At 41.0% G+C, this 14,206-nt stretch overlaps 1 protein-coding gene across 5 annotated transcripts in view; it reads right to left on the bottom strand.

Moving 5' to 3' along the window:
- MIB1 (MIB E3 ubiquitin protein ligase 1) overlaps positions 1-12,847 on the bottom strand; it is an 80,300-nt gene extending 67,453 nt beyond the window's left edge. For all 5 annotated transcript variants that reach the window (XR_007901420.1, XM_051774846.1, XM_051774855.1 and 2 more), the window contains exons 1-3: positions 12,610-12,847; positions 3,500-3,671; positions 1,807-1,936 (exon numbers count right to left, since the gene is read on the bottom strand). Coding sequence is in view for 4 of the 5 variants with exons in the window: in XM_051774846.1 (XP_051630806.1) it covers positions 1,807-1,936; positions 3,500-3,671; positions 12,610-12,835 (528 nt within the window). In the remaining variant the exon portion in view is untranslated. The remainder of the gene's footprint in view (positions 1-1,806; positions 1,937-3,499; positions 3,672-12,609) is intronic.
- Between the last annotated feature and the right edge of the window lie 1,359 nt (positions 12,848-14,206).

Here is a 14,206-nt window from a genome sequence, read left to right as displayed (position 1 = left end):
AGTTTGAAAAACAAGAAAACTGTTTCTAGAACAAAGACTCAGAAGCACAATCTGAACTTAAAACCTTGTTAATCTCTTCAAAATAATTCAGGATATAGCAGTTTTACTGAATTTGATATAATTTATTCTAAAGCTGTTTTCTGTTTGATACAAGTCTTCCCCAGAGCAGACTGAATATATGCTTTGTAGGCCTATTTTTCTCTTTGTATATTTGGTAGATAATCTAATTACATAAGCAGAGAACAAAATCTGAACTGTAAAAAGTTATATTATAATGCTGTGATATGTTCTTATCAGAAGTAGCATTTCACTATGAAAAACAGGATGGAAACTATTTTAATTGCTTCTATTTGTCTAGTTTAACCTGCATTAGCCTGGTAACTGTGCACTATGTTAGGAGACAAAGTTTTATTTCCAGAGCAAATATGTTTAGCAACAGTACAAAAGATGAAGACTGAAAATGTCTTTCCCTGACATTTCTGAAATCATGAGGCCATGCACCAAATTCTGAGAACACTGCCATTATTAAAAAAAATAAAATATAAGTTTCCAGAATTTGCCTCCATTCTTATTTGTATTTATTTAAAAGCTGTTTCTACTATCTACCACATACTTTTCCTTATTAAAAATATTCATATACATTTATACATATTTTCAGCTTGCAAGTAATCCCTCTAATACAAGTTTAGCACACAAAGAAGACCATGCAGGCTATGACTCTTATTTTGCAAAGTTTCAGAGATTTCAAAGTATCTTGACACAAGAAGGGGTAAATAATCAAGATGAAAAAAGCTGCATCTAAATATCCCTTGCTTTAAGAGATTTAAACTTATTATTTCTTTTCAATAAAATTCAAAATGAAATCTCCTAAAGTCCTAAAGCTTCCCTAAATGTCTAGGATATAAGATAAGCTAAGCAACAATATAAAATGAGCTAAACATAATATCCAGGAACTTTTCACTCTTTTTTAAATGCTGCTTAAGTGTACTAAAAATAAATTCAAGCAAAAAAACCCCCAAAACCAGTTCACCAAAACATAAGGGCATCCGATTCTTAAATGTGGTGATAAAAGTACAGTATATTTTACACTGCCTGTTGTATGTTCATTCTTACCACAAACCTTGATTAGTTCTCAAGGTAAATGGAAGTTGTAAATGGAAAATATGCACAAGTTACAATTAGCAATTTACCATTCCATACTATTTTCAATAAATCCAAATATTTTTACTATAGAACTACATCAAAGGTGTTCATATATTGTCCTAAGCCAGGAATCTAATATCAAGATCCAACACTTAAGAAGTTTTTAATTTTAAACTGGAAAAGTCCCTATAATTGTTATATGAAAAACAAAAATCCCAGGTGCCAGCACTGAAAACCAAGAGCAAGAGTTACACAAACTGCTGGCCAATGAGCAATAAGACTACTGAATGCAGTGATGACCAGAAAGGGCTACTCTTGATAGCTCTGTTTTCATACCAGCTCTCTAATAATGCTTGAAATATGCTCAAGACCTAATGTTTTTACAAGTCAGTCTTAAAAGACCACCATGAAAAAAATTTAGTAATTAAAAAAATTTTGTGCTGGTATCATAACAATGCAAATTTAAATGTAAAAGAATTGTTATGGTATATATACCCTCCTCTTTCTAAATGCTTGAGCATTACAGGATAAGATTTAAAAATGTCCAGCAAATTAAAATAGTAACTTTTATGACAATGTTTTTACTTTACAATTAGAAAGGCTGCTGAGGCCATTACACGAGCATGCGAACGTGCATCTCATTAAAACCAGTTTTATTTTTACCTTTCCTCTACGCCCATTGCCACCATCTTGATCTTCCCATTGCCAGTCAACTCCTCGTACTACCCTGGCACCTGCAAAGATTCCTCTTGCTGTAATTTTCTTTGATTTACGTCGAGACTCCAACAATACCCTGAAGTTATTAAAAGAAGAACCCACAAATGTCAAGATAATAAAGAAAGTTCAAAACAAATCTTTGGGGTTAGGAAGGAGAGCATTTTGAAAGCAAATAACTCCAAAATAAAACAAAAAATAACCCCACACCTGCAGATTTGAGTGCATGAATCGCATCCATTCAATTCTCAACTTCAAGAGCAGCAAACAAGACAAAAAACATGATCTTCCAAGACCTGATTTATTCTATGTTTATAATGAGTCTTTAATTCTAATAGCAATTTCTTCTCCAGACTTTCTATTACCAGCAATCACCTTGTAAACATATATATAGATCTGTACTGTTATTATTAAAATCATTAAAGAAACATGCAGAGTCATATAAACACACTTCTGTTTCTCTCAGATGCACCCTAGGCCAATGCTTCTGTTCCACAATTGCCCTGCCACTTTTATTCAGAATTATGCTATTAAGAGCTGTATCTCTTTTCCCTCCTTGCCTTAGTTTATTTTCTACATGCATTCCATAGCATGTTTTAGCAAATTTAAGTCAATATATCAGCACCCATTTTTTCAGTCATATTATGTGATTTTTCTAAAGCAAACTTCTTTCTTCCTTTTCACCAGAACTGAAGTAGATAAACTCAAACAGAACAGTTCATGAGTATGAGTATTTAACTAGAAATAATAGAAACAAAGAGACAAACATTTTCCTGCCTTTTCTGTCATCTCAAAAGCCACCACTTTTCATGCAACAAGACTTCTTACTTCATGACAGAAAAATGTTGCCAGACAAAAGTATTTTTCAGCAGACATTCAGATTGTTTCCTGACCGCTTCAGGAAGTCTCTCACCCTCCTGCTGAACTTTTAACATCCAGCAGATGGCACAAAGGGAAAAAGTTAAATTGTTACAATGACTGCAAAGAGCACATAAAAACGTTGGCCATTTTTTTCCAAAATAAGAGTTATCAAAAACACAAAGAAATCTTGTTCAGAGCACCTTTTTAGAAAATTCTCAATATGTACAAAACTGAGACAAAACCCAGCACACATTACATTGATATGCTGCCCACACGATATCCCAGACTCAAAAATAAAATAGGTAGAGCTTATGCTTCCCTTCATCCAAACGTTCTTAGATGTCTCTTGCCATTTTTCCCATGGGACATCCCTCAAATTCAATAACACTGCTTGGCCCCTTTCTCCTCCCTCAAATAGTTAACTTTTTAGGTAGTAAATCACGGCTTAGAGAAAACAATATAAGGTCATCTAGACATTCCTCGGGCCTTTCTCTTCTTGTTCTCACACTGGCTTGCTACATACAAGCACTAGGAAGACTACAATGAGGTTCAGCAAAACTGAATAATCATATCCTTTTTTCTGTACTCTGTTGTTTCTAAAATTTCCATGTTTTCCAAGCTCCCAAGATCTGTCCTAGCTACCTTCCCTCCCAAAGGCAGACAACCAGTAACCAAATCTAACCTCAAGCCACTATGTTACCTAATCCAAGTTTAAGTAACCAAATCTGCAGCGGAATTAACTGTTCCTTCTTAATTTCATGAAGAAAAAGCTACATTTTACCTTTCACTTCCCGGTGTAGTAATTCTGTAAAAACGATGCCTCAGGTGATGCTTGTCCCCGTGATAGCAAACTGTGCACAGGTCATAATTTGTGCATTCAGCACATTTCCATCGGATGCCAATGATAGGTTGCTGCCGACAAGTATCACACATAGTCCCATCATGCTTGATACCTGTGGGAGAAAAAGGAAATGAAAAGACTAACAACTTCGCTACACCACTACACAGATTTCTGTTGCACACCATTAAAATGTGAAACTACATACTAAAAAGTTAACAACAGAGAAATGCTGCTAGTCATACCCTATCAGCCTATATGACTGAGGGGAAAAGATAGTGTACTTTGCTTCATATCTCCAGTTGTCAGTCTGTTCCTGAAATATTCTACCTTTTCTCAGCTTAAAAGGCTGAGAAAGCTATGTTTGTTTCCTTCCATCTATACAAAGGAGAGAAAGAAAATAAGAAATCTTTTAGCTATAAGTTAAAGGGTCCCAAATGTGTTTATCAAAATATACAGGCAATCTGGAACTTTATTTTGGGATTAAGGCTATCAACACACCTTATATCACAAAGGCTACTGTGTTCAACTGGGTGACAGTTTGACTTACACATTTTGCACAGTGGAAAAGATAAGTGCTTATCTCCATTCTTTTTTATACAGGAAAAAACTTAAGCTCTCTTGGATAGATGCCATTGGCTTCATGAAAATCTGTTACCATTTTTGAAGCAGTTTACTGCTATGCTGTTCTTTTTTAAAGGAATGTGCCAAAGACAGATCGAATGTAACCCACTAGCATGCGCTCTGCCCAAACTTCCACAAAAACTGAGTTCTCAAGACTACTTATTCCTACAGCTTTGCCAAGCTACAGCTGAGTGGAAGTGATCAGTCACAGTTTCTATCCATGCATTCTGAATACAGTGAACAGCCACGAGTTCATTTCCAAAAAAGATCAAATTCTGCTGCTCTTTGGAAAAAATTGAGCAACAGAAGAAAGAAGTACTGGCACTCAGTCTAGTAGCACTAGACAGAAATGATCACTAAAAAGTTGGGAGTAACACAGATATTTCCCAGTTACTCCCCCTTCAAAAACCCAGATCAGTCTGAAATCAGTGAGGAAAAAGAATGGGGTTTGTCCCCTCCAGAAGGGATGTTCTCAGAAATGACTGCCAAATTCACTATAAATCTATTAGTCACTTATGTCCTACAGTTGAACCATCTGCAGCAAAGAAAAATTAACAGTTGGAGAGGCAAAACTGAAGGAAATGCCTTCCTGTTTGATCATTTCACAGAATCACATAGTAGCTGAGACTGGAAGTAACCACTGGAGATTGTCTCTTCCAATCATTGCTGCTCAAAGCAGGGTAAACTAGAGTTGACTGCCCAGGACCATATCCAGACAGTTTTTTGAGCACCACCAAGAACAGACTTCACAATGCAGCATACTCCAGCGTTCAATCATCTCTATAGCAAAAATATTTCTTCTTATGTTTCCATGGAAGTTCCTGTATTTCAATTTGTGCCCATTGTCTCTTGCCCTGTCAGTTGACAACACTGAAAAGAGCCTGGTTTCATCCTCTTTACAACCTCCACCAGGTATTTATATACCTTCTTAATATCTCCCTGAGCCTTCTCTTCTCTAGGCTAAACATCATATTCCTCAGTCTTTCCTTGTACTATATGCCTTAAGATCCCTTTGCTGCAAACACAGTTGCAGCCCTTCACCTCACTCAGTACGTCCATGTCTCTCTTGCACTGGGGATTGTATTGAAGCATTTTACTGTTTTTTGGTGCTCTTCAAGAACAGGTGCATTAAAAGGACTGAGATATCCTGCTAGTGTTTTTGTCACCTTGTTTTAAAAGTCTAACTAGTTATGGTGCTTGGGGCTGAGGGGTGGTATTGTTTTGGTTTTATTTTTAACTGATTGCTAAATTGGTATTTCACATATAAACAGAGAAGTTACACATCTTTGGAATTAATTTCTTTTAATGTCTGCTGAATTTCAGGGAAGACAATTGGCCAAGGAATACATTTATTCTGGATGTGAAAGGATCAAGGAATTGGGTGCTGTAGGATTCTTCTGTTTGTCCAAACAGCAGGAAAGAGGGTAAGAAAGAATCATAATCAGGAGTCATGAGTCATTTAATACAGAATACGTAAACTTAAATAAAAACTAAATATTTCTAGCCAGAGGCCAAAGTTACTATGGAAAGATCAAGAAAAAAAACCATACAAAGATATTTTACTCAAGTCATTTTACTGGCCATAGAGCCTGGTACTTAAAAGAGAACAATGTATTTGGAGTCTCTGATCTAGAGGGGCATGCCTGTATCTCACAGATCCCTAGACACCACCCTGATAGATACAGCCTTTCTTCATCCATTTCCTGACATATGATTCCAGCAGCAACACTTCAGTGCATGCCTCACATGACCATGATGGCTCCATTCTTTCTGTTATGCCAGTAAATGGTTTTTGCAGAGCAGAGATGTAAACTGCATCAAGAAACATACCAGGCTGGAAAACAGTCAGGAGGAAAAATATTCAGCTGAACTGGTTTCCCAATCCCATTCTTCGTGGTGCTGCACAACACTGCTGGTATGACAAAGAACTGCAAAGCAGGAGCAGGCAAGTAATCCTGTTACAGAATGTCTAACCATTGCTCTAGAGATCTGGAGGAAGAAGTAGATTTGGATGCCTCTGGTGACAGTGGACTAAGAGACTTTTAATTTCATCTGCTTAAAAAAAAGAGGGTAAAAGAAGATGCTACTACTGGATCACAAAATGTGACAGCTAAACTCTCATTCACAGTCATTATACAAAGTGACTTACATCAATAGCAAGTGTTAAAGAAGATTGAAAGAACGCATTTGGGTTTAAGTTTGACAAGATATTACAGGAACACAAGTCTGGTTAACCTTGGCTGGCTGTCAGATGGCCACCCAATTGCTCTCTCACTCTCCCTCCTCAACAGGACAGGGAGTGAAAATAAAATGAAAAACCTTAGGTCAAGCTAAAAGTGAGATCATTTACCAATTACCATCACAGGCAAAACAAACTTGACTTGGTGAAAATTAAATTCATAGCTAATTGGAAAAAAAAAAAGAGGATGGTGATGAAGACAAAAACTAAAACATCTTCTCTCTACACTCTACCTACCTCACAGAGACAACTGCACTCCTTCATTCCAAACTCCTCTGTCTCCCTGTTTCTCCCCACGGTAGACAAAATTATGCAATAATTTTGGTTGGAAGACCCTTAAGATCATTGAGTCCAACCATTAACTTTAACACCACCAAGTCCACCACTAAACCATGTCCCTAAGCACCACACCGACATGTCTTTTAAATATCTGCAGGGTTACTCAACCACTTCCCTTGGTAGCCTGTTCCAGCGCTTGAAAACCCTTTTGGTGAAGATGGGGAATGGAGGGTTATGGTCAGTCTATAGCTCCTCATACTTTTCACCTGCCCCAGCACATGTCCTTTCCACAGGCTTCAGTCTTTCAGGAAAACACTGCTCGAGCATGGGCTCTCCACAGGCTGCAGCTTCCTTCAAGGCACATCCACCTGCTTCAGCACGGGGTCCCCCACAAGCTGCAGTGAGGATCCCTGCTCCGCTGTGGCTGGAAGGGGACAACCTGCATCACTGTGGTCTCCACCTACTCACTAACCATCTACACACCAAAACTCACTACTGAGGACCCCATGGCAGCAGTACATGCACTTGGAGGGAGGGAAGGAAACTTTAATCCTAGTGTTTCAGACTAGATCGGCTCTACCCGAGATCAGCCTTGAAATCATATATTTCACTTCACTTTCACCAAAACTCAAAGCAGTTTATGTGCTACCAAACCAACCCATGACGTAAATCAAAGCACAACATATAAGAACAACCAGGAGACTGGATGAAGTGTAGGGCTCTGAAGCCAAACTAAAACCCTGACCCAAATGCAAACAGTATCTGTCACAAACTGCTTCCGCTCTTTGAAAGCAAGGCTGTTTAAGAAAGGTTGAGAAATGCAAACTTTACAAAGTTTATATTAGGAAAGAGTGCCTACATTAAACTACTGAAATAAATTAAAGTGTCGTAAAAACTTCAGAATTCAAGCAGCAGCCCTGCAGCTGACCAGCTGTGCACCAAAACAGCACTTTAGCTCTCTAAACTGAGATAATGAAAACACTAAACTTCTAACTATTCTTCAAAATTTCCTCGAAGTAGGCTATTTCAAAATGAAACAGGTTTTGTATCATCTGCACTAAAAAAACCAAAAGAAACCAGATAACAGGAAGTGTACTTTTACCGTGCCTAATTAGTTTTAAATAGCTGCCATTTCCTAAGGTCCCTCCAACCTTAGTACACCATAAAATCCAGTATTCCTGATCTCCATTTGTCATTAATGTTTTTTACTATTTGAATTTTATACTAGTTTTCTACCTTTTCTACCCTGCCATGGTTATCTTCACTTTTGTCATCTATTCCCAAATCCTCCCTGGATTACTTAGCCCACCATTCCTCTGTCACCTCTCATTTATACACCAATTTTACAGCCCTTTCCTACAATTTTTTAAAATCCATGCTCACTCTTGCAAATGTGAAAAGAAACAGAAGCAATGCTGCTCAAATTGCTATTTGAATTTGTTACAAATAGCTCTTTTGTACTAAACATAATTAGCTGGCAACATACAGCTGTCCAGTAAAAGGACATTTTAACAGTAAAATAAAATGTACAAGGGGTATCCACATCACTTACTGTTAAGCACAGAAGACACCAATAGTGACTTCACTTACATCTGAGAACCAACAAAATCTGCTTTCCAATGGACTTACCACTCTCTACAGAACTCTAATAAGCCAAAATTCCTTTGTATCATAATGACAACACTACCATCAGGTAAGGGATACCATAAACTATTTAGAAAATTGATTCATTTACATCCTAATTTAAAAAGAAATAGCAATGCTTTGTTCTTCCCATTCTTCCACTCCAGACAACTTTTACACTACAGCCGGACTCCAGGCAAACTGAAAATAAGAATTCTTAGAGATTAACCAGTTAGATTTTGACAAACTGCATGCAAACTCAAATCAGTGTTCCCACAAACATAACTAATCTATTAAATACACTGTTTGGAAGCAACCAGCTGACCAATTATTATTATAAACACAAAATGCCAGACTTGCTAAAGCATGTGTCCTATCTGATAAGGGTATCACAACATACACATGGAGGGAGAGGATTACTGTGTAGGAGACATGGGGGAAAGGGCACGGTAAAAGAATACATTTATTAAAAAAACAGGCCTCCCAAGTACCACTACTAAAGAACCTATTAGATTTTTTAACTTGTGAGGGCTCCTGTAAGTATTTACAAATAGCCACTAAAAAAATCTTGACTAAGACAATTTGCGTTACATTACACTTGATGTGCTAAAAGCAAGAACAAATAAATCTGCAGGCTAAGTCACATACAGTGGTCTGCCTTTTAAAATACTCCAACATGTAAGACTTCGTGATGAATTATACAACTTTTCAGGTTACAAAAACCCATTAATACAAGTACAGAAAGCCACTCAGCTCTTCAACACATAACACCCAAGTTTTCAATATTAGCAGAATACAGCACATAATGCTTTCCGCATTGCACTGACGCACATTCTAGTTGAGGGATAATTCCACATCAGAATTCCATTTCCAGACCTCCTATGCCAGCTTCCCTTGGTCAAACACAATTGGAGAAATATTTTCAGTAAGAAAATAACATTGTTACTTTGAACCAACCATATAAAAGCGGAAATGGATGACAAAGTCTGATCTAGGCTCTATTGGAAGCAAATCTTCAGAAAGACAATAAACAAAAATTTCCTGTAATGCTCATGAATTTTATGTGAATGTAGCCAGGTGTGCTCTCTACAAACATGCTACTTGTCTGGCCTTTACCTCTGGCAAAAGTCTGCCTTCCCTTCTAAATATACAGCTTGAGTTTACATCCTTCTGGTTTCTGTTCAACAACTCCAAAAACTACTCCTTTCTGTTTCTTTTCCACAAAACTACCAGAAAAAGGGGACACTCAAGACTCCTAGATCTTGGCAAAAGTCACAGAAATAACAGGGTTTATTTGCAAGTAATCAAGCAACTACACTGCACTGCTGATGTATCACATCCCACCACTTGTCCATTGAGGAACCCACTATAGAGGACCTACCTAAGTTTCCTTTCTTCTAACTCAAATCTCACTTCTTTTCAGATCCTTAGTTTACCAATACCTCTCAATCACTCTGTCTCATTTAAAATAATGCTGGCCAATGTAAATATGACCACACTAAGAAGCAGCTAATATAGCTACCTTAGCAGACATAGCCAAAACACCACATATCTTCACACCACAAATCACTCATTACCCAGATGACTACATCTGGAGCAAAGAGCTTACAAGAGATTCTTCATGTAAATCATAAATGAGCTTTTAGTTTTCAGAAGACTGTCCTAATACCTTGGTACTAAGGCTATTTAAGTTTTATAAGAAGTTAACAGTCTCACAAAGCTGGTAATAGCCTACAGCCATTAAAAGACAAGAACAGCACATTTTTTAAGTCTATGAAGCATTGTTATGGCATATACATACTTATGAACACATGTATCAAACTCAAGTTTGTTTTTTTTTTAAATAGAATGAGCTTTAAGCACTACTTCTGTAACAAAGTAAGTTCCAGATCCATCACTACTGTTTCCAGCTGCATAGGCCTCAAACTCATCAAAGCAGCAACTCTGTCTGCAAGCACCACTTTTAAGAACTTACAATCCAGACCAATTTTTAACACCTCATAGAATGAACTCCCTACAACAGCCAATTTAATTTTGCTTTTTACTACTGTATTTTTATATCTAATTTCTCTATAAACTTGCAATCGTGTCGTGATTGTAAATTTGTGAACCAGAGAATTTTTTTTAATTTTAAACTATAAGAGCCTTGATTTCACACCCTGCAAAGTATCATCAAACAAAAAGCCACCCCACATTCTATATTTCCTTGCTCAACAGCATGATTATTAATACTACCATTACAAATTCCTGTCACCTAATCCCACTTACGTAAATGCCCCTAGAGATAGTATCAAACTATCATCCAAAGTCAGTCCTTTAATCCAAACAATGGATAGTGACTACCATGGAGAAAATATAAGTCACTACAAAAAGGTGAAGAAGGGAAGTGATTTGCACAAGACTACAAAGTGAATCAGTAGTAAAACCAAGATTTCAATCCAAATTTACAGCATCCTAACTCCATCAACTTTGCTCTTTTGCTGCTACTATTTCACACATTTTTACTCTTCCTATCTCCAGGGAATCATGACCTCAAAAGTAACTCCCTCTAGCAAAAAGCAACCCTGGGTAGTGCCATGCAACAGTTCCATAAGGATTATGCACGTGTTGGCCAGAAACCTCAGGAAGAGAAATACCATTTTTCTAAGCCTGACAACAGCAGTGTTTATGAGTTTTCCACACAGCAATATACACAGTCCTACCTGAAACAGAAGTGAAAATTCTAATACAAAAGTATAAAGAGAAATGAAAATTAGAAAGACTGAAAAAAAAACAAAACAAAATAAAAAACCACCAAACAAACAATAAAATCCACCAAACAAAAGTAGGGTTAGAACAGTTAAAACTGAGTATTAAGTCTAGGCTTCCAGATGCAGTTAACCGGATACCGCCTGCTGGCAAATACATCCAGCAGAGCCAGAACAATGAGCATTCGAGGCTCATATTCAACATCTATGCATACACTTCAGTTCTAAGCAGAAGCAGTCCTGCTGGTTTCTGCAGGACATCAAATGCAAGTAAAGTTTCAAAGCATAAATGTCTGCAAGACAAGGGCTGACAACTGGAAAGACTACTCTTAACTTCTTGTTTTAAAACAAAAAAACAACCATGAATCCAGGAGAGAGGAAGGTGCCCAGCCACAGAAAAATTAAAACCATCTCAAAGGTTCACCATGCAATATGTAGGGGTTTTTTTCTTAGCAATACTTTCTGTAATCAATTAGGGTGAATTCCATGATTCTGTCTCCTCAAAAGTCCTTTAGCTTCGACCCACTGCTATAATTTGCCTTTCTGTAATACTACACATGGCTGGCACAAAGATGGTCTCTCATGGTGTTCTAAATGAAAGACATATTAGAAAAGCAGTACAACCAAGTACCTCAATAAATCAGTCCAATCACTTCATCATTGAGGCAATCCTGTCTAGCTCGCAAATCGCCTTGTTATATTTCTGACGAAACTTAACAATATAAATATTTTTCTTTGTGAGTTTTCACCGTAAAAAGAGGTGCTAAAATGAACATTTCCCTGCAGTGCTTGCAACACTAACACTGCCGCATAGTATCAGTGCAGATCTAAATCCATTGTTCAAAATGACTGGACTTAAAGCATGCATATCAAGCAGTCAAATAGTTAAAAGAATGAACGAATGCGCTTTTTCCTCCCCCCCCCCCCCCCAGTACCTTGGCTATTTTACGGCAGGTCTGGCAATACAGATAAAAGGCAACGTGCAGACTACAAGACAAAACCGTGTTTCAACCACTTAATGTGATCTGTAGCAAAAAGGTGCTATACTTCTCTTCTGCAATCCCCCCCTATACTGGACTCAAGAATGACTGTCACCCTTTCACAAAAGCACTGTAAAACATAAATTCAAGAAGGGAAGGGTGGGGTTGCGAAAACAAACCCAAACGTTGATGAATCCCCCTCTCTGTTGCCTCTCTCCACCGCCCCCCCAAGAACACCGGGAGCCCGCTGTTTGTGGCAGATCACTTCTGCTTTGTCTACCCCAATTGAGCAGTCCCAGGACAACTTCTCCTCTCCCCTTGGCCCCACGCTACCGATCCGTCCCAAGTTCGCGTGCACACACACACGGACACCCACGCGAAGGGAAGGGGAGGGTGGATGACTCCCGCCCTCCACCCAAAACCTCGGGAAAGGGGAAAGAAGGGGCGCCATCCGCCCCCGGGAGGGGACCCCCAGCACCCCCCAAAAGCACCCCGGGGCGCTGCCCCCGGACCCGCCGCGGCCGGGGGGTCCCTGCCCGCCCTCCCTCCCTCCCCGCTCACCGGTGGGCGCGCTGTCGAGGATGCGCAGGTCGTAGGCCCCGGAGCAGCGGTAGTTGGCGGCGGTGCCGTTGTCCCACACCACGACCACCTCCTCGGGGCTCTCGAAGCTGCGCACGGTGCCCACATGGCCCTCGCCGCCATCCTGCTTCCCCCACTTCCAGTCCGGGCCCCGCACCACCCGGGCCCCGACCCCTTCCATCACCCGGTTGTTCCGCGAGCTGCTCATCCCGGCGGCGGCGCCCCGGGGCGGGTGGAGAGGGCGCGCAGCCCGCAGGCGGCGGAGGGGGACCCCGATGGGGGCGGCTGCCTCGGGCGCCGGGCGGGAGTCTCCGTCCGGCTCTTCTCCCCGCTCGTTTCCTTCCTTCCTTCCTTCCTTCCTCCCCGCCTCCCTACGCGCCCATTCCCAGGCCCCGGCGGCACCCCCCGCCCGCTCCCACCGCGGCCCCGCTCCCGCCGCTACATCCGGGACCTGCGCCCGCAACGGCGGCGGCTCCAGGGAGACCGGCGGGGCCGCCTCCACCCCACCGCGCTGCGCAGGCGCGGCTGCCGCGGCGGGCGCGGCGCTGGAGCGCCCCCTGCGGAGCCGCGGCGGGAACTGCCCCGATCCCCTGCCCCGATGCCGGGGCTGCGCCCGCGGGAACGGCAGGAAGCGGAGGAGGGTACAGAGGGTTGTTTATCCCTACCGGCAGGGCTGCCTGCGGCTTCTCCAGCTCGCCAGCCTGGCGATTCCTTCTGGAATCGCGGAGTCCTGTCCAGGGCTGCGGCGCCGCTCCGCCCGGCGCTGAGGTGATGTGGTGGTGGCGGCGCCGGGAGCGGTTCCTGCGGACGGGCTTCCCGTACCGCCCTCCTCCTCCGTCCACAAGTTGCTCGTATCGCCTCTCCTACAGTGGCAGAGGGATTTTCAATTAAACTATATCGACGAAGCCGTGCGCGGTCTAGCTTAGGTAAATGGATGGGGCTCTGAACAACCTGGTCTAATGAAAGGTGTCCCTACCCATAGCAAGCTTTAAACTGAAAGAGGGCAGGTTTAGGTTGGATATGCGGAAGAAATTCTTCATGTGAGGGTAGTGAGGCACTGGAACAGGTTGCCCAGAAAAGCTGTGAATGCCCAGTCCCTGGGAGTGTTCGAGGCCAGGCTTGATGGGACTTGGAGCAACCTGGTGTAGTGGAAGGTGTCCCTGCCCATAGCAGGGCAGGCTGGAACGAGATGATCTTTAAGGTCTCTTCCAACCCAAACCATTCTATGATTCTGCAATTCTGTGATTCTAAATCTGTGTAGTGTTTTTTTTAGTTACTTCTGTGTCCTGAAATCCCATTTTCTTTTCAAACTGTGGGCACAAGTCTTGCATTCCTACTGAGGTGAGTGAGTCTGAGGGGGCTGTACTTCTGTAGCTCAGGGGCATTTTTAGCTGGTATTCAGGTGCCCAAGTCAGCCAAAGGGAGGAACTGGTACCTCCACCTGCCCTTCCCACTTTGGGGCATCCCTCCTGGATGATGTACCTGCTCAAAGGTCAAGCACATACCTGCAATGCAATTCTTAATCAACTACCCTCTTCATTAGCTTCATGATACTCAAGAATTTCCTTTAACTGCACAT

Source organism: Manacus candei, unplaced genomic scaffold, assembly GCF_025592945.1.
Source record: "Manacus candei isolate 608988 ecotype Guabito, Panama unplaced genomic scaffold, ASM2559294v1 h1tg000008l, whole genome shotgun sequence".
In the NCBI taxonomy this organism is placed as follows: Eukaryota; Metazoa; Chordata; class Aves; order Passeriformes; family Pipridae; genus Manacus; species Manacus candei.
The sequence above is the reverse complement of the archived record's forward strand: the minus strand, read 5'-3'. Positions and strand labels throughout refer to the sequence as shown.